The sequence below is a fragment of the Bubalus kerabau genome, chromosome 1 (genome assembly GCF_029407905.1).
Source record: "Bubalus kerabau isolate K-KA32 ecotype Philippines breed swamp buffalo chromosome 1, PCC_UOA_SB_1v2, whole genome shotgun sequence".
Lineage (NCBI taxonomy): Eukaryota > Metazoa > Chordata > Mammalia > Artiodactyla > Bovidae > Bubalus > Bubalus kerabau.
The window spans coordinates 21941298-21966995 of record NC_073624.1 but is presented as its reverse complement, the minus strand read 5'-3'; the positions used below and the strand labels follow the sequence as shown (position 1 = coordinate 21966995).

The 25698-nt window shown below is 38.7% G+C and overlaps 1 protein-coding gene across 1 annotated transcript; it reads left to right on the top strand.

Annotated features, from left to right (window-relative positions):
- Positions 1-11006: 11006 nt before the first annotated feature.
- On the top strand, positions 11007-16411 carry CLEC12B (C-type lectin domain family 12 member B). The gene is made up of 6 exons (XM_055566110.1): positions 11007-11325; positions 13130-13228; positions 13664-13882; positions 14426-14580; positions 14984-15099; positions 16118-16411. Exons 1-6 carry the CDS (start codon positions 11115-11117, stop codon positions 16266-16268), a joined length of 951 nt encoding a protein of 316 aa, XP_055422085.1. The 5' UTR covers positions 11007-11114; the 3' UTR covers positions 16269-16411.
- The last annotated feature ends 9287 nt before the right edge of the window (positions 16412-25698 follow it).

The window sequence follows — 25698 nt, the reverse complement described above, 5'->3', positions numbered from 1 at the left end:
ATCCCACTGACAGACCATGGGGTCTCAAAGAGTCAGACACGACTGAGAGACTATCACACTTTCACTTTAAATTGCCAGTAATGATAACTTTAACCACAGGCTGAGTGTCTCTTGCTTGGATCTATGTTCCATGAGAATATATTTGCCTTTATTTGTATCTATCAAGTGTGGTTTTGTGGTGTTAGAAGTATGCTGGGTGAGTACAGACTCTCAGGGTCAAAGGAGGCCTGATAACATTAGTCTTAATTCTACTTCCTCTCTCTACATACCCCATAAATGCAAGCTGAATTACTCAGCAAAAATTAAGCAGAGAACTGCAGGAAAAAGTGGTAGATAAATGCTTTTCTTTTCCCTTCTCCAAAATCCAGAGGTTTGCAGATGTTTCTCAGTCACCCCACAAAGCCTGCCACTGACATTTTATTTCTACTTGCATATTTTTTTTCAGTAGGCTCTTGTTTACCTATTTTATGATAGTAGTGTATATATGTTCCATAACTTTTTCATATCTTTTTAAAATTCTTTTCTACTTGAGTAATGTTCCTTCTTCTCTTGGCTTAGGAAAGCACAGCTGAAGTTTTTATTACAAATAGCCTGATGAGTTTTCATTTGGAATAAAAACCTTTGTTTAATATTTTAGAGATGGATTGTTACATAAATTACCTCTTTTTAAAAGGCCTTTATTGAATTTGTTACAATATTGCTTCTGGTTTGTTTTGGTAATGATGGATAGAGGATGTGTAAAAAAGAAAGAAAGAGAAGCCAGAAGGAGAAGAGGGAGTCAGAAAAGTGGAATAAGCATTATCCCTTATGGCAGAAAGTGAAGAGGTACTAAAAAGCCTCTTGATGAAAGTGAAAGTGGAGAGTGAAAAAGTTGGCTTAAAGCTCAACATTCAGAAAATGAAGATCATGACATCTGGTCCCATCACTTCATGGGAAATAGATGGGGAAACAGTGTCAGACTTCACTTTTTTGGGCTCTGAAATCACTGCAGATGGTGACTGCAGCCATGAAATTAAAAGACGCTTACTCCTTGGAAGGAAAGTTATGACTAACCTATATAGCATATTCAAAAGCAGAGACATTACTTTGCCAACAAAGGTCTGTCTAGTCAAGGCTATGGTTTTTCCTGTGGTCATGTATGGATGTGAGAGAGGGACTGTGAAGAAAGCTGAGTACCGAAGAATTGATGCTTTTGAACTGTGGTGCTGGAGAAGACTCTTGAGAGTCCCTTGGACTGCAAGGAGAGCCAACCAGTCCATTCTAAAGGAAATCAGCCCTGGATGTTCTTTGGAAGGAATGATACTAAAGCTGAAACTCCAGTACTTTGGCCACCTCATGTGAAGAGTTGACTCATTGGAAAAGACTTTGATGCTGGGAGGGACTGGGGGCAGGAGGAGAAGGGGATGACAGAGAATGAGATGGCTGGATGGCATCACCGACTCGATGGACATGAGTTTGAGTGAACTCCAGGAGTTGGTGATGGACACGGAGGCCTGGCGTGCTGTGATTCATGGGGTTGCAAAGAGTTGGACACGACTGAGCAATTGAACTGAACTGAAGTGAATAAGTTAAGTAATGCATAATTATCAGATGACAACTGTAACAGAGCTTTTGGTTACACACAAGAGAGAAAATGAAAGGGGGAAAATGTATTAGATCACCTTCACAATGCTGACTGAGATGTTCATCATGCACGTGTGTGCAAAATCCCTATAAGTAAAAAAGTTAGATAATGGATTGTGCATGCTAAGTCACTTCAGTCATGTCCGACTCTTTGTGATCCCATGGACTGTAGCCCATCAGGCTCCTCTGTGGTTTCACCAGGCAAGAATACTGGAGCGGGTTGGCATACCCTCCTCCACATCTTATCAAATGGAATAGACAAGATTTGAAGAAAAGGCACAGATTGCATAAGAAAAGAGAAGGAAAGGGGAAAGTTTATTCAAGGGGGCACACATCTGAAACAAAGCTAGTTAAGTTTGAAGGAGTATGCTGTGTTCTGTGATTGAGGGATGTGAACTGATCAAGCTTATTTGCATGAGAATTCATGACATGGTATATTGGGATACAAGACATCTTATTAAAATCACTGCAAAACTTACATTTCATGGAAAGTTAACCAGTCAGTTGAATGTGTATCCACTGATCACTGTGTGTATGTCTTAAGCACTGTTCTATTTTCTGGGGGATCAAATGGTGAAAGAAACATACGAAAGTTGTGCTGTTATTCAGGTTATGTTCTAGGGGAGGGTGGTGAATGCAGATAGCAAAGAAGCAAAGAAAGGAAAGAGCTAGACTATTTCAGATATCATGAGGACTATGAAAAAAGTCTTATAATAGAGCGTTACTGGTGAGGCTTCTGGCAAACCCTGGTTGTGCTCATTTGAACTTGACTAGGGGACTGGTAAGCCTGATGGGCTGCCGTCTATGGGGTCGCACAGAGTCGGACACAACTGAAGCGACTTAGCACAGCAGCAGCAGCAGCAGCAGCAGCAGAAGGGGGCTGGAGAATTGGGCAACTTTTTTCCATCTTTTAAACTGAAGTTCAGTTGATCTACAATATTATTTTTTAAGGTGTAGAAAATGGAGATTCAATGTTTTTATAGATTATACTTGTAATAAAGTTATTACAAATTGATGTCTATATTTTCCTATGCTGTACAATATACCCTTGTGATTTGTCTATCTTATACATAGCAGTTTGTATCTCTTAGTCCCACACCTCTAATGTGCCTCTCCTCCCTGCCCCTTCCCTACTGGTAACCGTTAGTTTGTTCTCTTTATTTGCAGATGTGTTTCTATTTCATTATACACATTCATTTTAACTTTTAGATTGCATATACAAGCGATATCTTTTGATATTGGTGTCTCTCTGTCTGACTTATTTCACTAAGCATAAAACTTTCCAAGTCCATCCACAGTGTTGAAAATGGCAGAATTTTGTTCTTTTTTTTGGCTGTAGTATTTCATTTTGTGTGTATATATACATGTATATATAATATGGTATATATATATATATGCCACATATGTACCTAATTGGAATGTGTATATATATATACATATACATATATATATATATATATACACACACCACATCTTTGGGCTTCCCTGGTGGCTTAGTGGTAAAGAATCCACCTGCATTGCTGGAGCCTTGAGAGGTTTGGGCTCAATCCGTGGGTTGGGAAGATCCTCTGGAGAGGGAAACGGCAGCCACACCAGTATTCTTGCCTGAAGAATCACATGGACAGAGAAGCCTGGTGGGCTACTGATGGGGTTGCATAGAGTTGGACATGACTGAAGCGACTTAGCACACGCTCGCACCACATCTTTATCTAGTCATCTGTTGATTGACTCTTAGGTCGCTTCTATATCTTGGCTATTGTAAATAGTACTGCTATGAACATTGGAGTTCTGTGTCTTTTCAAATTCGTGTTTTTGTTTTCTTCGATATATACCCGAGTGGAATTGTTGGATCATATGGTAGTTCTATTTTTTAGTTTTCTGAGAAACCTCTGTACTGTTTTTTGTAGTGGCTTCACCAATTTACATTCCCACCGCAGTGTAGGAGGACTCACTTCTCTCCACATCCTCACCAAAATTTCCTATTTGTGGTCTCTTTGTTGATAACCATTCTGAAGGGTGTGAGGTGATATCTCATTGTGGTTTTGATTTGTTATTTCCCCTGATGACTAGAGATGTTGAGCATTTTTCATGTGCTTGTTGGCCATCAGTGTATCTTCTTTGGAAAAATGTTTGTTCAGGTCTATTCTGTCAATTTTTTAATCAAGTTGTCTCTTTTTAAGTATTGAGTTGTATGAGCTCTTTATATACTTCGGCTATTGACCCCTTATCCATCACCAATATTTCTCAAGTATTTTCTCCCACTTGGTAGCTTGTCTTTTTGTTTTGTCACTGGTTCTCTTTGTTGTGCAAAAGCTTCCACTTTTAAGAGCATCCAGAATAATTTAAGGTTAATTCTGGTATAATAGTGATACCATTTGTTATTACTCCTATTTGCTTTAATTAATTACCCTTGTGGTAGATTTTACTCCAATTTTACTAATAAGAAAAAGAAGCACAGAGATTAAGGGACTTGCCAAAGTCACTGGACTTTTGTAAATGTTGATCAAATGTTCTGGATTTGAATCAATCAGTCTGTCTTCATAGCCCTTTAGTTTAAGCAAAATATTTTATAACCTTATTTGGATAAATATACATGAAAAAAAAATTCTTTCCTATCATCCTTTGGCTCCACCCAGTGGTCATTTTTTGTTACTGTTGCTTTTATCTTTTCTATAGCTCTGATAACCTCCAGTTTAATTTTCACTTTTGTCCATTCCTTTTTGTAAATAATTTTGAATTCATTCCTATTCTTCTCATTCTCTAGGCACTATCCAATATAGGTCCCTCTTTAAAAGCATACTCTGAAATAAGAATAATATATGGGAATGGAATGATCATGGAAGAATGAAACAAGAACACAGTTTTCTGTCATGTAAACTCATTATTTCTTTTAATGTATCCCAAGTGAACAATACTCCTATGTTTAATGCCTATGTTCCCTTATTTTCTGCAATGAACAGTATTTTCTCATGGGTTTAATTCATCTGAAAGCAGCAGGGGAAGTCAAAGGTGATTTTAAGTATTTGGCTGAGAAACTGTTAAGTGTGAAGTTTTCATTTACTGAAATGGAGAAGTACAGTAAAACAGCTAGAAAAGGGCTGTTCTTTTTTTTTTTATGTGTTCAGCATGAAAATTCTATTTGAATTACAACTGGAATGACTGAGGAATTGAGTTTTTAATTTTAATTCATAGAAGTTTAAACTGTCATATGTGGCTAGTAACTACAGTAAAGAAAAGCATAGCTTTAATATATGATCACCATAATGAGTGACTAATTTGTGGGTGTGGTCAAGGTTATTGGAGGTAAATCCAGTATCTGAGCACACAGGGTATTGGAATTTCACCTACAAGAGCACTGAAATTACTGATGATCATGACAGGAATAGAGGTGAACGAGGAGATTTAAGACAGTCGAAAAATGGTAAAGAAATGAGGAGAAATGTCCTAGAAATTGTAGATGATTGCAACAAGCAGTGTTATTTGCTAGTATAATCTGGCACAAAGTGCTCTTGAGAGGCAGGAATTATTTTTTTAATCGTATTGATTTTATTTACTTATTTTGGGCTGTGCTGGTTCTTTGTTGCTGCATGGGCTTTTCTTTAGTCGTGGTGAGTAGGGGCAACTTTCTAGTTGCAGTGCACATGTTTCTCAATGCAGCGGCTTCTTTTCTTGTGGAACACAGGTTCTAGGGCATGAGGGCTTCAGGAGTTGCAGGACATGGGCTCAGTGGTTTTGGCTCCTGGGCTCTAGAGCGCAGGCTCAATAGTTGTGGCCCACGGGTTTAGGACATGTGGGATCTTCTTAAACTAGGGATCTAACCCATGTCTCCTTCATTGGCAGGTGTATTCTTTACCACGGAGCCACCAGGGAAGGCAGAGATGCTGGAAATTTTTAAGGGAGAAAAGTATAGGCAGTAATTTCTAAAATCAATGAATAATAGATGATATAGCATTTAAGGATCACAATAGTAGAGTGTATATAGGATCAATCTTCATTATAGAAATAATTCAGAACCAGGTGAGATACTTCATATTTGTTTTACCAAAGTATTGTTTCATATAAGATAGTAAAAAATTAGTTACTTTTTAAGGGAACTTTAAGGCATATGAAAGAATTAGGGAAATGAAAACAAGAACTCCATCTTTGCAAAATTTAATGAAAGTCCAAAACAAAGAAAAACAACCTTGAGTTCTCCCTTTTTTTAATTGGTCAGCTAATATTTATTTATTATTATTTATTTATTTATGGCAATGCAGCTTGCAGAATTTTATTTCCCAGGATTTCAGTTCCCTAACCAAAGATGGAACCCAGGTCCATGGCAATGAAAGTTCCAAGTTTTAACCACGGGACCATCAGGCAATGCTCAATTTCTCATTTTTGTAATTACTTGTTTGATTTAACTTTTGCTCATATTAATGGTCTGTGCCTTCACCTAATTTACCTAGAACAGAATATGAATGTAGATTTATTATTCATTTCCACATTCTTGACAGTGTGATTTAGAGCTGCCCCACGTTTCCCTGGTGGCTCATAGGTTAAAGTGTCTGCCTCCAATGCGGGAGACTATGGTTCGATCCCTGGGTCGGGATGATCCCCTGGAGAAGGAAATGGTAACCCACTCCAGTATTCTTGCCTGGAGAATCCCATGGACGGAGAAGCCTGGTAGGCTATAGTCGGACACGACTGAGCAACTTCACTTTCTTTCACTTTCATGTCTTTTAGTTTGTTAGCTTGCTTTGGACTGAGCACTGCGTAAGTTTGAAAAAAAATAAACAAGAAATATATGTACATTTATGTATTTAGAGATCATGCCAAAGTGTTACTGAAGAATAATTGGTTGCATTTCTGCAGCCTGTTGGATATTAATTCATACCCCTAAAGTGGTTGCCGTTCATTCTGGAGACCTTTGACTAAGCTAATCTTCACACAGAGGTGAACCTTGAGACCTTTCAAACCACTTCCCCAGTCATGTGAAAACAAAAACCTAACCCACATTCTCTTCCTGAGTACAGTTACCTAATACCCCAAAGGAAGCCTTTAGAAATTTCTTTGTTTCCTTCCTCATGTATAGTCTCCAAATATTTGTAGAGTTTTGTGTTTGTTGCTTTACTAAATTACACAGAAACAATAGCTTAAACAATACAAGTTTATCGTCTCACAGTTCTGTAGGTTAGAATGCCAACCCCGATCTTGGTAAAGTCAAGGCTGAACTGCGCTCCTTCTGAATGTTCTGTGGGAAGAATCCATTTCCTCGAGTTTTCATCCTTTAGCTTCTAAGCTTCTTTGTATTCCTTGGCACCTGGCCCCTTTTCTCTGTATTCACCCAGAAACGTTATATCTCTCTGACCCTTCTTTGGGTCTCTCGTCTCTCTGATCACATCTAGGAATGGTTCCCCACTTTCCTAGGATTAAATTGGGAGCACTCAGAATGTAAACTGGTGCAGCTACTATGGAGAACAGTATGGAGGTTCCTTAAAAGACTAAAACAGAGCTATCATATAACTCTGCAATGCTACTCCTGAGCATGTATCCAGAAAAAAAACATGATCTGAAAGGATCCATGCACCCCAATGTTCATTGCAGCACTGTTTACAGTAGTCAAGACATGGAAGCAACCTAAATGTCTATCAGCAGAGGAATGGTTAAAGAAGATGTGGTACATTTATATAATGGAATATTCAGTTCAGTTCAGTCGCTCAGTCATGTCCGACTCTTTGTGACCCCATGAACCGCAGCAAGCCAGGCCTCCCTGTTCATCACCAATTCCCGGAGTTTACCCAAACCCGTGTCCATTGAGTCAGTGATGCCATCCAACCATCTCATCCTCTGTCGTCCCCTTCTCCTCCTGCCCTCAATCTTTCCCAGCGTCAGGGTCTTTTCAAATGACTCAGCTGTTTGCATCAGGTGGCCAAACTGTTGGAGTTTCAGCTTCAACATCAGTCCTTCCAATGAATATTCAGGACTGATTTCCTTTAGGATAGACTGGTTGGATCTCTGTGCAGTCCAAGGGACTCTCAAGAGTCTTCTCCAACACCACAGTTCAAAAGCATCAATTCTTTGGTGCTCGGTTTTCTTTATAGTCCAACTCTCACATCCATACATGACCACTGGAAAAACAATAGCCTTGACTAGATGGACTTTTGTTGGCAAAGTAATGTCTCTGCTTTTTAATATGCTGTCTAGGTGGGTCATAACTTTCCTTCCAAGGAGTAGGCATCTTTTAATTTCATGGCTGCACTAACCATCTGCAGTGATTTTGGAGACCAGAAAAATAAAGTCAGCCACTGTTTCCCCATCTATTTGCCATGAAGTGATGGGACTGGATGCCATGATCTTAGTTTTCTGAATGTTGAGTTTTAAGCCAACTTTTTCACTGTCCTCTTTCGCTTTCATCAAGAGGCTCTTTAGTTCTTCTTCATTTTCTGCCATAAGTGTGGTGTCATCTGCATATCTGAGGTTATTGATGTTTCTCCTGGCAATCTTGATTCCAGCTTGTGCTTCTTCCAGCCCAGCGTTTCTCATGATGTACTCTGCATATGAGTTAAATAAGCAGGGTGATAATATACAGCCTTGACGTACTCCTTTTCCTATTTGGAACCAGTCTGTTGTTCCGTGTCCAGTTCTAACTGTTGCTTCCTGACCTGTATACAGGTTTCTCAGGAGGCAGGTCAGGTGGTCTGGTATTCCCATCTCTTGAAGAATTTTCCACAGTTTATTGTGATCCACACAGTCAAAGGTTTTGGCATAGTCAATAAAGCAGAAATCGATGTTTTTCTGGAATGCTCTCGCTTTTTTGATTCAGAGAATGTTGGCAATTTGATCTCTGGTTCCTCTGCCTTTTCGAAAACCAGCTTGAACATCTGGAAGTTCATGGTTCACATATTTCTGAAGCCTGGCTTGGAAAATTTTGAGCATTACTTTACTAGCATGTGAGATGAGTGCAATTGTGCAGTAGTTTAAGCATTCTTTGGCATTGCCTTTCCTTGGGACTGGAATGAAAACTGACCTTTTCCAGTCCTGTGGTCACTGCTAAGTTTTCCAAATTTTGTGACATATTGAGTACAGTACTTTCACAGCATAATCCTTTCTCTCAGAATGAAATAATGGTATTTTCAGCAACGTGGTTGGACCTAGACATTGTTATACTGAGTGAAGTAAGTCAGGCAAAGAAGAAGAAATATCATGTGGCATCCTTATATGCAGAGTCTGAAAAGAAATGATACAAGTAAATTTACTTACTAAACAGAAAGAAATTCACAGAGAATGAACTTATAGTTGCCTGTATACACTACTATATTCAAAATGGATAAACAACAGGGACCTACTGTGTAGCACATGGAACTCTGCTCAATGTTATATGGCAGACTGGATGGGAGGAGAGTTAAGGGGAGAATGGATAGAGTATATATATATATATGGCTGAGTCCCTTCAGTGTCCCCCCGAAACTATCACAGCATTGGTATTTGGCTATGCATGCATGCTAAGTTGCTTCAGTCATATCCGAGTCTTTGTGACCCTATGGACTGTGGCCCACCAGACTCCTCTGTCCATGGGATTCTCCAGGTAAGAACACTGGAGTGGATTGCCATGCCCTCCTCCAAGGGATCTTACAGATATATGGATTGAACCCATGTTTCCTGAGGCTCCTGCATTGCAGACAGATTATTTACTGCTGAGCCACTGGGCGGGTGGGGGGTTTGGAATTCTGCAGGCTGGACTGGAGTGGGTTGCCATTCCCTTCCCCAGGGCATCTTCCTAACCCAGGAATTGAACATGGGTCTCTTGCATTGCAGGCAGACTGTCTGAGCCACCAGGGAAGCCCAATCGGCTATTCCCCAATACAAAATAAATAGTTAAAATTTAGGACCACCCAGATAATACAGGATAATTTCCTCTCTCCAAAATTCATTATCTTAATTACATTTGAAATGTCCCTTTTGCCATGTAAACTACTCTATTCAAAGGTTCTGGGGACTAGGACACAGACATCTTTTGGGGGCTTTTCTTCTGCCTACCACAGGTTCTTAACAACAATTTACTTTCTTGTATAAATGAGAATGTTTTAAAAAGTTCGATGGGATTGGAAATATGCAGTCCTCTAAGAACTGTTAAGTCTGATGATTGTTGCGACTAAATGACAAACCACACATGTGGTGTGCTATTTTTTCTCATATTCACCCCAAAAAAACAGCCAGAATGCTTTCTATATAAATTGTCAGCTCTTTATTGCTCATTGGGGTATTGCTGAAACCTATAGTCCCAGCTGTGGATTAACTTCAGTTTTTGTGCAGTGGGTTTATTTCAGTTTTGGTGGAAACACTTTTTCAGAGAATTTTTAGGCCTAAGGAAAGATAGAGGTTGATTATTTCATCAATTTTTTTTTTAATGAAATGTAAGTAAATTGTAGCTTAAAGAGAAACCCTGGAGAGGCATAAAAACATACTGACCATTTCCCCATTATCAGTGTTCCTTATGAATATCCAGCACTATCCATCCCTGTGGTTTCTCCAAACTCTATCTTCTGATTTTTCGTACCTAGAAGACCATGTTTTCTATAGGAATTTCACCTGTCCCTCAACAATGACTGTGGGCTGCCGTTGGGCTAAAATCCAAGCAAGCAAACACATTAAAAATAGAAACAAAAGCATTTTCCCATGTGCCAGCCTCATTCTGTCCCTAACCTGCCTGCTTTTTTCATTCTCCTAAGCATCAAGCAATCATTTTAAAAATCTTGTTCTAAGTGTTAGCTATTATCTAAAGGAGCATTATTCTGTTAAGAACATAGTCATGTAGGAAGGAAACTCCCATATAATGTCCCATTTCAATAGCTGTTCATTTTTTTTCTCTGAGCCCATTGCCAACACCAGCTGTCGGTCTGTCTCTCACCAACATTTTTTTTTTCTTTAATCAGCAGCCATATATGAGTGGTTTTCAACTGTACAGCTCTTCCTGTCTCAGTATGTGTAACTACAGAGCTCTTGCTGTCTTATGTGTGTCTCCTTGATATCCCATATGAGTGAGTGTAAACCAAGATCCAGGACTTCCCTGATAGTTTAGTGGTCAAGACTCTGCAATTCTACTGCAGGGGGACATGGATTCAATTCCTGGTCAGGGAACTAAGATCTCACATGCACAAAGCACTTCCAAAATATATTTTTTTAAAGAGCAAGTAAATCAGATTCACAGGATTAGCTGACCTTAGACACAAGTGAAGAGGACAACCTGTGTCATTATTAAGACACTCAGAGAAGCCTGAAATGGGAACACTCAGTCCCCAGGCTCTGTGCTGAGAATCATGGGAACTTCCCCACAAAGCCATCATCCCTGCTCCACTTCCAAGTATCCCTTCTTTGCTTCAGCAAGAAACAATGCTGAAGGAGCAGTGAGTTGAGATCTATAGTATTTTGATTGCTAAAGGCAACAGTTGCTTTCTCTCACTTTTTCTGCAGAAAAACTGGCCTTCATTCCGTCCTGATAGGGGGATGGTGGGATGTGTCTTGTGTCAGTTGGGTGTGGACATAAGAACTCCCAGCCTTGCAAAGAACATTGTGTTCCCGGGTCTGATGATATTGAAACATTAATTACCCAAAGAGCAGAGCTTTCTTCTACAATGTCTGAAGACGTGACCTACGCGACACTCACTTTTCAGGATTCTGTTGCAGCAGGAAATAATCAGGATAGAAATAACCTAAGAAAAAGAGGTAAGGGTTCAGAGATGGCAAGATGTGATCTTGGGGGATGGACAGATGTTAGATACCCTGAGGTGCTGGCTTTGACATTGATGCTGTTTGAGACGTCTGCTGTGGAATTTTCAAAATGGAGGCAAAGTTGGAGAAATTTTTGGTAGAGTGGTGTGCTCTACATTGAGGGGGAAATATGTGGTTTCCAGGACTTTTTAAAATTGGGAAATATTGCTGTGTGTCACCAAGCTCTGTGTTATAGTGAATTATTTCAGCTGAAGATGCCAGAGATTGAGTTTGGGGACTGAGATTTCTTTTTACAAATGTAGTCCTTGATATTTATACCTCGTGAGAGATGCCAAGGGGAATATCCTTTTAGAGTCCAGTTTGGAAACTTCTAAACTAGAGAAGTCAGAGGGATTTTTTTTTTTTTTTTTTTTTTTTTGGTAGAGTTATCTGAACTTTATCTGAAAAGATAAACTGGAGGATGGGTGAGGTAAAAATAGACAAGAGCTTGCTTCTGTCTTATAAGTACTTATGAATTTTCAAAGGGAAGTTGAAATTCCCAGTATGCTGAATCAATATTGATATGTGTATAGTATTTTATATACATGATATCATGCTTTCATCAAACTAAAATTATGAAAGAAATGGAACAATAGTAGTACTTTCTCTGAAGTATTAATGAGAAAACTGAGCTGAAAAATATTAAATAACTTAACCAAATTCATGCAATTGTTACCTGGTAGAGTTGAGACTCAATTCTTATCCTCTGCTCATTCTCTTGTACCAAATTGAAAGAAATAGGTGTTTCTGTGATCAGGAATCCAAATTAATGAATCAGACTACATCCTTTACCTTCAGGAATCTGCTGATAGTTTAGGCCAGTTTGTTGTCCTGAGTCATCTACAACATTCTCTTGCTTTTTAGATTTGTTTTTATTTTAAGCATGCATGTGTATATACGTGTATGTGTGGTTTTGGGGATGAGATACAAAAAGATGATAGGATAGACTTTGCATGTGTCTAATAAAGGTGGTTATGCATTTCTGTTTTGTTGTTAAAAAAAAATCTAATACTTGAGAAAAAGGGAGTGGTGAATATGGTGCATATGTCAGGGCACCTGGAGATTGCCTTAATCTATCTGAGACACTAAGCTAGATGCCCTTAGATCCAGAATTAAGGAATAGGAAGGTGAGGTAAGTATAAAAACTATATGTATATATATATATAATATATATACATACATATACATGTATGTATACATACATATATATAGGTAAGATATTACATTTTGAAGAGTTATCCTTTGGCTTTGTAGTCTGTTCTGCTGTTGGTAGGTTATCTTGTATATTCACTCATTCTCTCATTCAGTATCAATTCATTATCTACTAGGTGAAAAATAGTACACATAGTAGATATAGGCAGAATTCACAAAACACCTGCCGTGTGGAGGTTTGCGGTTCTAAGGGTTTCTTCCATTGTCGAGATCATCCAGAGAATTTTCCACAATATCTCATTTATGAATTCAGTCATCTTGAAGAAGAAATATGTGTGGTGATGTAAAACAAAAGCCTGAAAATTAGGAGACTCTTAAAGCAACGGAGGATGGTGGAGAAAAAAAAAAAACAAAAAACAAAAAAACGGAGAACTGTGGCAGGGCCCTTGTTTTGTATCATTTTAGATATTTTGGAGATAGAGGATTTGAAGAAGCAAGAGAGAAATTTTAATATCTGGATGGTTGTTAAGTAGGAGAAGTAAACAACTCAATGTGTAACAACCACAAGGCAGTTCTGTTTGCTAATCTTTGTGTTGGCTTTTTTCAGGGTATCCAGCTCCATCCTCTATATGGCGTCAGGCTGCCCTGGGTCTGCTAACTCTTTGTCTGATGCTGCTGATTGGGCTGGTGACCTTGGGAATTATGTGTAAGTGTGCTTGCATCAAACTCAGGGCAGGGGGTTAGGAAATATAGCTGTAAACTATATAAATTTAGATTAGATTAGATTAATATGATGGGTGCTAGCATCATAAGCCCTCTAATACTTTCTGCTACCTCAGCTATCTCTCATTCTCTATGTCTCCAAGATAAACCTGAAAATGATGTACTTCATTGTTATGAGGATTTTGCCCTGAATACATGGTTTTCTCTTGACAAACTAGACTATGAAGACGATTTTTATTTTTCTATTCTTTTTTCTAAGAGTTGAAATAAAAAGGCATCAGTTGTGTTTTTTCCATGATACGTGATTAGAGACTACCAATAAATATTAAACCTAAGCAATATTTCTGTGTTAAGAGAATTATCTACAGCTGTCATAAAGAATGGAAGGATATACATGAGTTTGTCTTCTGTCTTGGAGTTTTACAGATGTCCAGCGAAATTAACTCAGATTCAGACAAACTGACTCAACTCCAGAAAATCATCCACCAACAGCAGAACAACTTATCCCAGCAGCTGAGCGAGTACAGGAACTTTCCTGTGGAGGAGGAATTTCTCAAATCACAAATCTCCAGTCTATTGAAGAGGCAGGGACAAATGGCCATCAAACTCTGCCAAGAGCTAATCATTCACACTTCAGGTAATCAGGACTTGCTGACCAGTCAGATCAAATCTGTTGCTCTGGTTTAGATTGATGATGTGCAGCACATCAGAATACGAGAGGGTGTTACCAATGACTTCTTCTTTTTTTTTTTTTTTTTTTTACCAATGACTTCTAATGATGCTGCTATAAATTTACAGAAGACCAGGGAAGATACAAAGTTTTTCTTTTTTCTTTTTAAAACATGGAGGTGAATTTGGGAAACATCTTGGGATGATATTAATCTGGATATTTCAGCTCCTCATTTTATGAACTATTTTTAGGTGATCTTGTTGTTATAAGGAGTTAAAAAATATAGCTGGTATTTCTGGGGCCAGAAGACTGAGCCCTGAAAAGAATATTTCAGTCACCATTGTCCCAACACATAATCTTGGATGACTTTACTTCCAGGGGCTCCTAAAGCGGTTTGTTTTTAGGGTGCTGGTTTTGAAGCCCTATTGTCAATTTGAATGATTTATTTTCCAGGTCCTGGTCTCTCCAGAGTTGTTGAGTTTGTGCTACTGGGTGTAATTTCTTTTTCAGACCACAAATGCAATCCTTGTCCTAAGACCTGGAAATGGTACCAAACCAGCTGCTATTATTTTGCAGTAAATGAGGAAAAAACCTGGCCTAACAGTAGAAAAAACTGCATGGACAAGAACTCCACGCTGGTGAAGATAGACAGCCTAGAAGAAAAGGTCAGGTTGAATCTCCTTCCCTGGTTAGAGAAATTATTCATGTATTTGATAGTAAATAGAATTTCTGAATCACATGGTAGGAATTCAGTGCATTCTGAGTAAGAATTGGGCTTCCCTGGTAGCTCAGCTGGTAAGGAATATGCCTGCAATGCAGGAGACCCCCAGTTGATTCCTGGGTTGGGAAGATTCCCTGGAGAATGGAATAGCAACCCACTCCATTATTCTGGCCTGGAGAATTCCAGGTCACAAAAGAGTCGGACACAACTGAGGGTCTCAAAGAGGGATATGACTGAGCAACTTTCACTTTCACTTTTCACATGAATTCGATGAATGGTCCCATCTCTCTTACTCCAGCAAACAGGAATGTGCCCCTCACAGAACTTTTTCCTGTTTTCTCTTTCAGAATTTTCTGAGGTCACAACCATTACCCAAGTTTCCTTTCTTCTGGTTGGGACTATCTTGGGACCCATCTGGCAGAAGTTGGCTTTGGGAGGATAGCTCTAGACCCTCTCCATCCTTGTAAGTCTCTAATTATTGGGGAAAGAAACAAGCAAAAGATATTAAAAATGGAATATAAAGAAAATAAATGTGAATCATAAGAATTATACATCTAGATACAAAAAAGGACAACCTCCAACAAAAAGAGAGCTTCATTAATAGAGATGGAAATGAGGAGGACTTCATTTCATGTGTGAGATAAATTCATGGCAGGACACTGAATTCCATCTATTAGTTTAAGCTTATTTCTCTATTTAACAAACACAAGTAATACTTATGATGTTCAAATTATTATTATCCCTATGATAAAAGCACTGTTATATTCCCATTTTATAGATTAAAAAATTATCATAGAGAGAGTAAACAAAAGTGTATACATTGCAAGTAAGATTTAGTGAGCTAAGCCTTGAAGCGAGAAAAGAATATTATAGTGTAGTACAGATCATTTGAATAAAAGCAGTCCGGGGCACATGGAAGATTTAGACATGATCATCATTTTCTGATGACATTACTTAAGAGTTATCATCAATTCTTTAGCATAAGAATTAGGAACCAATATCAGAACTACATCTATGTTGTCATTCATTTCCTCTAACGTCTGTTTTATTCTCTTTTCACTCCCCACGTATGTATAAATATATAGAAAATGATATTTGTGCATAGTAAAATGTAACATATTTTTATACAGAATGTGATTGTATTTTTCTGTTTTTCTTCAGAAAGTTCCAGAGTAAAAGGAATTCTAGTTCTTTTAATATATAATCTGCATTGGGTAGTTTCTATCATGTTATGGAAAAAATAGAAATTCTCAACTCCTGATTTAAGCTTACTTCTTAAATAATTCTATCTGAGATCATGAGTAATTGGAAATTTTTAAAAACTCAAATATGCAGGCTTTAGGGATTTTTGTGGTTGCTGGCCACAGAAGTCTTTCAACATTCACATGCATGAGTTTCATTGTCAGGGAAGCTGAAAACACTGAATTGTGGTTGTTTCAAATGTGATATTTGTAATTAATTTAAAATTGATTCTTTTTCAGATTTAGTGCTTATGAATATGCTCAGATCAATGAATCCAAGGGATGTGCCTATTTTCAAAATGGGAATATTTATATATCCCGCTGCAGTGCTGAAATTTCTTGGATTTGCGAGAAGACAGCTGCATTAGTGAAGATTGAAGACTTGGATTAATATGCTTCCTCCAAGATGTAAGGGACTTATGATTAAGGTGATATGAGGAAGGAAAGAGCTTTACTATTAAAGGGAAAAAAAAAACAGATTAAATAGTGACTGTCTGTATATTTAAACCATCAGGCAACAGGCAAATAAACTTGCTACACAGAACACATTCCACGTCATTGTCTGATGCCTTCTGATCTGATGTTCTTGTTATTTCATCTCAAGGTCACTGGAAACCTACAGGAACAGCTGTTCTATGACCATCTTCAATCTCAGACTCATTTCACTCAATTTCCTTTCTTTCAAATAACAGACTTTTCTTGCTTTGTTGTTAAATACGCCCAAGTGAACAGGGGCGATGTATAAATATTTAACAGCCAGAACTGAGACAGGCCACAGCAGTGGAACAAGGTCCAGGAAACCCTGTTGTGACAGTTGCTGATTCATGTAGAAATCTGGGGGATCCTGGAGAAGGGGTATATGGGCTTCCTAGGTGGCTCAGTGGTAAAGAATCCAGCTGCCAATGCAGGAGACAGAGGTTCGATCCCTGTGTCAGAAAGATTCCCTGGAGAAGGAAATGGCAATTCACTCCAGTAGTCTTGCCTCACAGTTCAAGTAAACAGGTTCACTAATTCTCATATGAGACTGAAATGGAAGTCTCGTATACACAGATTTAAAAAGCAACTTTTTCATTTCTTTTTAAAAGTAGCCTACTGTCACTGTCATTCCCAGAAAGATAAAATTATTCATTGAAGGTCAAAAACTCTGCACGTGACCTCCATACACTGGGTTTTTCTTTATTCTCATGGGAAAGCTAGTTTCTTCTATTGTTCCTCTCCAGAGAAGTATCTGCTATTAATAATTTTGATATCTTTGTTGGCTAGTTTGTTTGCAAAAAGAGGTTACAGTTCTTTTCCTTGAAATCTTGTGTCTTTTACTTATTATTTCATGGACTCTCTTTCATATTCACTAAAAATGACTATTTTTGTTTCCGACCTTGGAGTGACTCTGAAATTTGATCAGATTCTATTGCTCATAGTCCTCTCCCTGCTGCCCTGCTATCATCATGTTATCCCTGGCAGCCTCTACAGTGTAGGAGTAAATCCAAAGGTCTTCTTGAGGATATATTAGCTTCTTGTGTCAGAAGAGTTTATCCCTCATTGCTTTTTATGATAGCTTGGCATATGAGACACAGTGTGTCTCAAGAATCTCAACCAGTCTCTCTCTCTCTGTCTACTATATCTTTTTCTCCTGCCCTGGTTAGAACTCCTGGGAGCTATTACACACACACACACACACACACACACACACACACTGCCTTGGGAGAGCCCAATTTTGTATTTATTTTGGATAACTCTTTCCTCATTGAATAATTACATGATTTCCAAACCTGTCTTCACACCAGATTTATGTGGAGAGTCCCCTTAAAACTTTACATTTATTGATTTATTTGTTTCTCACAATAACCCTAGGTCTTCCTGGGTGGCACTAGTGGTAAAGAACCTGTCTGCCAACACAGGAGATGCAGGTTTGATCCCTGGGTCTGGAAGATCCCCTGGAGATGGTAATGGTAATCCACTTCAGTATTTTTGCCTGGGAAAATCCATAGACAGAGGAGCCTGATGGGCTACAGTCCATGGGGGTGCAGAAGAGTCAGACACAACTGAGCGACTAAATAACAACAACTCAGTGAAGGAAGTATCCCATGCAGAAATTGTTTTTTGGAAAATGTTTGACATAACTTAGTCTATTCATTGGAGAAGGCAATGGCGCCCCACTCCAGTACTCTTGCCTGGAAAATCCCAAGGACGGAGGAGCCTGGTAGGCTGCAGTCCATGGGGTCGCTAAAAGTCAGACACGACTGAGTGACTTCACTTTCATGTGTTGGAGAAGGAAATGGCAACCCACTCCAGCGTTTTTTTTTGTTTTTTTTTTTTTTTTTTTTATGAAAAGGTACGTAGTTGCTTTATTCATAATCATCCAAAACAAGAAACAACCAGAATATCTTTCAACTGGGAATGGATAAGCAGGCTGTGGTACATTCACACAAAGGAATACTATTCAGCAATTTAAAAGGATCTGATATTGACACACGAAACAATCTGAATGTGTCTAAAATGCATTCTGCTAAGTGGCTACATATTGAGTAATTCCATTTACATGGGAAAAGGCAAAATTACAGAACAGAAAACAAATCTGTGGCTGCCTGGGCTGGGAGTGGGTGGAGGGCTTGACTTCTTTGGTTAAGGAACTGGTTGTAGTTACAAAACAGACAGAATTTGTCAAAATTCACAGACTATAGACTAGAAAGGGCACAATTTACTATCTATAATTAAACCTTAAAAATGAGAGAAAAGTAAAAAAATCAGGGAGTGATAAAGAAAAGGCTTTGGGTGGAAATAAACTGAGAGTAGTTAAAAGAAGGACTGTCGAATGAGCAGGAGAAAGGAGATGGGAAGAGGACAGTAGAGGAGGAGGAAATGCTGCCTAGTGTGCATTTGAAAGGTGAACAGGACTCTTCCAGGTAGGCAAGGGTTGGGAGAGCATCACTGTCCCTGGTGATGTGACTCGCAAAGGCACAGATCTGTAAGTCTGCAGTGTGGGTACAGGGTTGCCACCAGCATAAACAGTTGAGCCTCAGGAAGAAGGTGAGAGGGGATAGATCATGGCAGGCCTTAGTGGTTGTGGCCAAGGGTTTGGATTTTTTTTTTTATTTAATTTTATTTAACTTTACAATATTGTATTGGTTTTGCCATATATCAAAATGAATCTGCCACAGGTATACATGTGTTCCTCATCCTGAGCCCTCCTCCCTCCTCCCTCCCCATACCATCCCTCTGGGTCGTCCCAGTGTACCAGCCCCAAGCATCCAGTATCGTTCATCGAACCTGGACTGGCGACTCGTTTCATATATGATATTATACATATTTCAATGCCATTCTCCCAAATCATCCCACCCTCTCCCTCTCCCACAGAGTCCAAAAGACTGTTCTATACATCAGTGTCTCTTTTGCTGTCTCGTATACAGGGTTATTGTTACCATCTTTCTAAATTCCATATATATGCATTAGTATACCATATTGGTGTTTTTCTTTCTGACTTACTTCACTCTGTGTAATAGGCTCCAGTTTCATCCACCTCATTAGAACTGATTCAAATGTATTCTTTTTAATGGCTGAGTAATACTCCATTGTGTATATGTACCACCGCTTTCTTATCCATTCATCTGCTGACGGGCATCTAGGTTGCTTCCATGTCCTGGCTATTATAAACAGTGCTGCGATGAACATTGGGGTACACGTGTCTCTTTCCCTTCTGGTTTCCTCAGCGTGTATGCCCAGCAGTGGGATTGCTGGATCATAAGGCAGTTCAATTTCCAGTTTTTTAAGGACTCTCCACACTGTTCTCCGTAGTGGCTGTACTAGTTTGCATTCCCACCAACAGTGTAAGAGGGTTCCCTTTTCTCCACACCCTCTCCAGCATTTACTGCTTGTAGAGTTTTGGATCGCAGCCATTCTGACTGGTGTGAAATGGTACCTCATAGTGGTTTTGATTTGCATTTCTCTGATAATGAGTGATGTTGAGCATCTTTTCATGTGTTTGTTAGCCATCTGTATGTCTTCTTTGGAGAAATGTCTGTTTAATTCTTTGGCCCATTTTTTGATTGGGTCGTTTATTTTTCTGGAATTCAGCTGTAGGAGTTGTTTGTAAATTTTTGAGATTAATTCTTTGTCAGCTGCTTCGCTTGCTATTATTTTCTCCCATTCTGAAAGCTGTCTTTTCACCTTGCTAATAGTTTCCTTTGTTGTGCAGAAGCTTTTAATTTTAATTAGGCCCCATTTGTTTATTTTTGCTTTTATTTCCAATATTCTGGGAGGTGGGTCATAGAGGATCCTGCTGTGATGTATGTCAGAGAGTGTTTTGCCTATGTTCTCCTCTAAGAGTTTTATAGTCTCTGGTCTTACGTTGAGATCTTTAATCCATTTTGAGTTTATTTTTGTGTATGGTGTTAGAAAGTGTTCTAGCTTCATTCTTGTAAAAAAAAAAACCACTTGTAAAAAGTGGTTGATCAGTTTTCCCAGCACCACTTGTTAAAGAGATTGTCTTTAATCCATTGTATATTCTTGCCTCCTTTGTCAAAGATAAGGTGTCCATATGTGCGTGGATTTATCTCTGGGCGTTCTATTTTGTTCCATTGATCTATATTTCTGTCTCTGTGCCAGTACCATACTGTCTTGATGACTGTGGCTTTGTAGTAGAGCCTGAAGTCAGGCAGGTTGATTCCTCCAGTTCTATTCTTCTTTCTCAAGATCGCTTTGGCTATTCGAGGTTTTTTGTATTTCCATACAAATTGTGAAATTATTTGTTCTAGCTCTGTGAAGAATACCGTTGGTAGCTTGATAGGGATTGCATTGAATCTATAGATTGCTTTGGGTAGTATAATCATTTTCACTATATTGATTCTTCCAATCCATGAACATGGTATACTTCTCCATCTATTAGTGTCCTCTTTGATTTCTTTCACCACTGTTTTATAGTTTTCTATATATAGGTCTTTAGTTTCTTTAGGTAGGTATATTCCTAAGTATTTTATTCTTTTCGTTGCAATGGTGAATGGAATTGTTTCTTTAATTTCTCTTTCTATTTTCTCATTATTAGTGTATAGGAATGCAAGGGATTTCTGGGTGTTGATTTTATATCCTGCAACTTTACTATAGTCATTGATTAGTTCTAGTAATTTTCTGGTGGAGTCTTTAGGGTTTTCTATGTAGAGGATCATGTCATCTGCAAACAGTGAGAGTTTTACTTCTTCTTTTCCAATTTGGATTCCTTTTATTTCTTTTTCTGTTCTGATTGCTGTGGCCAAAACTTCCAAAACTATGTTGAATAGTAATGGTGAAAGTGGGCACCCTTGTCTTGTTCCTGACTTTAGAGGAAATGCTTTCAATTTTTCACCATTGAGGATAATGTTTGCTGTGGGTTTGTCATATGTAGCTTTTATTATGTTGAGGTACGTTCCTTCTATTCCTGCTTTCTGGAGAGTTTTTATCATAGATGGGTGTTGAATTTTGTCAAAGGCTTTCTCTGCATCTATTGAGATAATCATATGGTTTTTATTTTTCAATTTGTTAATGTGGTGTATTACATTGATTGATTTGCGGATATTGAAGAATCCTTGCATCCCTGGGATAAAGCCCACTTGGTCCTGGTGTATGATCTTTTTAATGTGTTAATGGATTCTGATTGCTAGAATTTTGTTAAGGATTTTTGCATCTATGTTCATCAGTGATATTGGCCTGTAGTTTTCTTTTTTTGTGGCATCTTTGTCAGGTTTTGGTATTAGGGTTGTGGTGGCCTCATAGAATGGGTTTGGAAGTTTACCTTCCTCTGCAATTTTCTGGAAGAGTTTGAGTAAGATAGGTGTTAGCTCTTCTCTAAATTTTTGGTAGAATTCATCTGTGAAGTCCTCTGGACCTGGGCTTTTGTTTGCTGGAAGATTTCTGATTAAAGTTTCAATTTCCATGCTTGTGATGGGTTGTTAAGATTTTCTATTTCTTCCTGGTCCAGTTTGGAAAGTTCTACTTTTCTTAGAATTTGTCCATTTCTTCCACATTGTCTTTCTACTGCCATATAATTGCTGATAGTAGTCTCTTATGATCCTTTGTATTTCTGTGTTGTCTGTTGTGATCTCTCCATTTTCATTTTTAATTTTATTGATTTGATTTTTCTCCCTTTGTTTCTTGATGAGTCTGGCTAATGGTTTGTCAATTTTATTTATCCTTTCAAAGAACCAGCTTTTGGCTTTGTTGATTTTTGCTATGGTCTCTTTTGTTTCTTTTGCATTTATTTCTGCTCTAATTTTTAAGATTTCTTTCCTTCTACTAACCCTGGGGTTCTTCATTTCTTCCTTTTCTAGTTGCTTTAGGTGTAGAGTTAGGTTATTTATTTGAGTGTTTTCTTGTTTCTTGAGGTGTGCCTGTATTGCTATGAACTTTCCCCTTAGCACTGCTTTTACCGTGTCCCACAGGTTTTGGGTTGTTGTGTTTTCATTTTCATTCATTTCTATGCAAATTTTGATTTCGTTTTTGATTTCTTCTGTGATTTGTTGGTTATTCAGCAGCGTGTTGTTCAGGGTCCATATGTTGGAATTTTTAATAGTTTTTCTCCTATAATTGAGATCTAATCTTGCTGCATTGTGGTCAGAAAAGATGCTTGGAATGATTTCAATTTTTCTGAATTTACCAAGGCTAGATTTATGGCCCAGCATGTGATCTGTCCTGGAGAAGGTTCTGTGTGTGCTTGAGAAAAAGGTGAAATTCATTGTTTGGGGATGAAATGTCCTATAGATATCAATTAGGTCTAACTGGTCTATTGTATTGTTTAAAATTTGTGTTTCCTTGTTAATTTTCTGTTTAGTTGATCTATCCATAGGTGTGAATGGGGTATTAAAGTCTCCCACTATTATTGTGTTATTGTTAATTTCTCCTTTCATACTTGTTAGTATTTGTCTTACATACTGCGGTGCTCCCGTGTTGGGTGCATATATATTTATAATTGTTATCTCTTCTTCTTAGATTTATCCTTTGATCATTATGTAGTGACCTTCTTTGTCTCTTTTCACAGCCTTTGTTTTAAAGTCTATTTTATCTGATATGAGTATTGCTACTCCTGCTTTCTTTTGGTCCCTATTTGCATGGAAAATCTTTTTCCAGCCCTTCACTTTCAGTCTGTATGTGTCCCCTGTTTTGAGGTGGGTCTCTTGTAGACAACATATGTAGGGGTCTTGTTTTTGTATCCATTCAGCCAGTCTTTGTCTTTTGGTTGGGGCATTCAACCCATTTACATTTAAGGTAATTATTGATAAGTATGATCCCGTTGCCATTTACTTTATTGTTTGGGGTTTGAATTTATACACTGTTTTTGTGTTTCCTGTCTAGAGAATATCCTTTAGTATTTGTTGGAGAGCTGGTTTGATGGTGCAGAATTCTCTCAGCTTTTGCTTGTCTGTAAAGCTTTTGATTTCTCCTTCATATTTGAATGAGATCCTTCTGAGTACAATAATCTGGGCTGTAGGTTATTTTCTTTCATCATTTTAAGTATGTCTTGCCATTCCCTCCTGGCTTGAAGAGTTTCTATTGAAAGATCAGCTGTTATCCTTATGGGTATTCCCTTGTGTGTTATTTGTTGTTTTTCCCTTGCTGCTTTTAATATTCATTCTTTGTGTTTGATCTTTGTTAATTTGATTAATATGTGTCTTGGGGTGTTTTGCCTTAGGTTTATCCTATTTGGAACTCTCTGGGTTTCTTGGACTTGAGTGATTATTTCCTTCCCTATTTTTGCCTGGAGGATCCCAGGGACGGGGGAGCCTGGTGAAATGCCGTCTATGGGGTCGCACAGAGTCGGACACGACTGAAGTGACTTAGCGGCAGCAGTAGCAGCAGTCTATTCATTGATCTTGTTTGGATGAGCTGTCATTATCTTTGCAGAACTTTTCTTTAACATTTTTTCCCATAATTTTGTCAATTACAGTTTAGGTTTTCCTGCTCTGGTAGCAACTCTTATGTAGTTTTCTACTCCTGGGCCTCTGCTCCAGGAAGCTTTGATTCTACTTATCCGTCTCTTCAATTTTATGGTGTGGTGATTTGCCCTGTGACCTCAGTTCTCTGATGGATATAAGAAGTGTTGCTTACTTTTAGTTTTTTTTTCTTAAGCTTGTTGTGTGAATGGGCATGATCATGTCTAGACTCCTTACATGTCAGACTAAAAACCACAAATATGTAATTTATTGTGTAATCTTGAAAGATAAAGGCAAAAGGAGAAGTGGACAGCAGAGGATAAGATGGTTAGACAGCATCACTGACTCAGTGAACATCAATTTGTGCAAACTCTGGGAAACAGTGAAGGACAGAGGAGCCTGGTATGCTACAGTCCATGGGGTTGCAAAGAGTTGGACATGACTGAGTGACTGAACAACAACAACTACCGTTTCTGTGATTAGAGCATGCTCATTGATTGACTGGCTGGATAATGAATAAGTGAGTGAAGACAGTAAGAGTTAAGTAAAAAAGAAGCATCTAGAGTCATATATGACAACATGTTTTTATTCCCTTAAAAATATAAAATAATCACTTTAGCTTTTTTTTTTAATATGTAGGATTCCTTAGCAAATAAGACTCTAAAATTCTGAGATTTCTATGTAGAAAATTTAATGCTATATGTTCTTGAGAATAAGAGCTTAGAGGGTAAGACAAGCAGCACTGGATAAAGGTAAAAGTTCATCCATACAACACAGTTGAGGATTAGGCCTCAGCTGATGAAAGTGAAAGTGGAGACTGAAATAGTTGGCTTAAAGCTCAACATTCAGAAAATGAAGATCATGGCATCTGGTCCCATCACTTCATGGCAAATAGATGGGGAAACAGTGGAAACAGTTTCAGACTTTATTTTGGGGGGCTCCAAAATCACTGCAGATGGTGACTGCAGCCATGAGATTAAAAGACATTTACTCCTTGGAAGGAGGAAAGTTATGACCAACCTAGATTGCATATTCAAAAGCAGAGACTTTACTTTGCCAACAAAGGTCCATCTAGTCAAGGCTATGGTTTTTCCTGTGGGCATGTATGGATGTGAGAGTTGGACTGTGAAGAAGGCTGAGCGCCGAAGAATTGATGCTTTTGAACTGTGGTCCTGGAGAAGACTCTTGAGAGTCCCCTGGACTCAAGGAGGTCCAGCCAGTCCATTCTGAAGGAGATCAGTCCTGGGATTTCTTTGGAAGGAATGATGCTAAAGCTGAAACTCCAGTACTTTGGCCACCTCATGCGAAGAGTTGACTCATTGGAAAAGACTCTGATGCTGGGAGGGATTGGGGGTAAGAGGAGAAGGAGACGACAGAGAATGAGATAGCTGGATGGCATCACTGACTCAATGGACGTGAGTCTGAGCGAACTCTGGGAGTTGGTGATGGACCGGGAGGCCTGGCATGCTGTGATTCATGGGGTCGCAAAGAGTTGGACATGACTGAGTGACTGAACTGAACTGAACTGAATCCTATATGGAGGAGAAGGCAATGGCACCCCACTCCAGTACTCTTGCCTGGAAAATCCCATGGACGGAGGAGCCTGGTAGGCTGCAGTCCATGGGGTCGAGAAGAGTTGGACATGAATGAGCGACTTCACTTTCACTTTTCACTTTCATGCATTGGAGGAGGAAATAGCAACTGACTCCAGTGTTCTTGCCTGAAGAATCCCAGGGATGGGGGAGCCCAGTGGGCTTCCATCTATGGGGTTGCACAAAGTTGGACAACGACTGAAGCGACTTAGCAGCAGCAGAAATCCTATAAGGAACTCTGGAGCTAAGCTGGTCCTTCAAATTTGCATCTCTGGAGGCCAGAAGGCTGAACCTTTATACCCCCCACCTGTTACCTTGTCCACTCATTTGATGT

What these genes read in the sequence shown, in the direction of transcription:
- CLEC12B (XM_055566110.1), top strand. Translation starts at nt 11,115, where the DNA reads ATGTGTCTTGTGTCAGTTGGGTGTGGACATAAGAACTCCCAGCCTTGC. An exon ending in AAATAACCTAAGAAAAAGAG is followed by an intron (nt 11,326 to 13,129) that starts GTAAGGGTTCAG and finishes GGCTTTTTTCAG; the next exon opens with GGTATCCAGCTCCATCCTCT. An exon ending in GCTAATCATTCACACTTCAG is followed by an intron (nt 13,883 to 14,425) that starts GTAATCAGGACT and finishes TTTCTTTTTCAG; the next exon opens with ACCACAAATGCAATCCTTGT.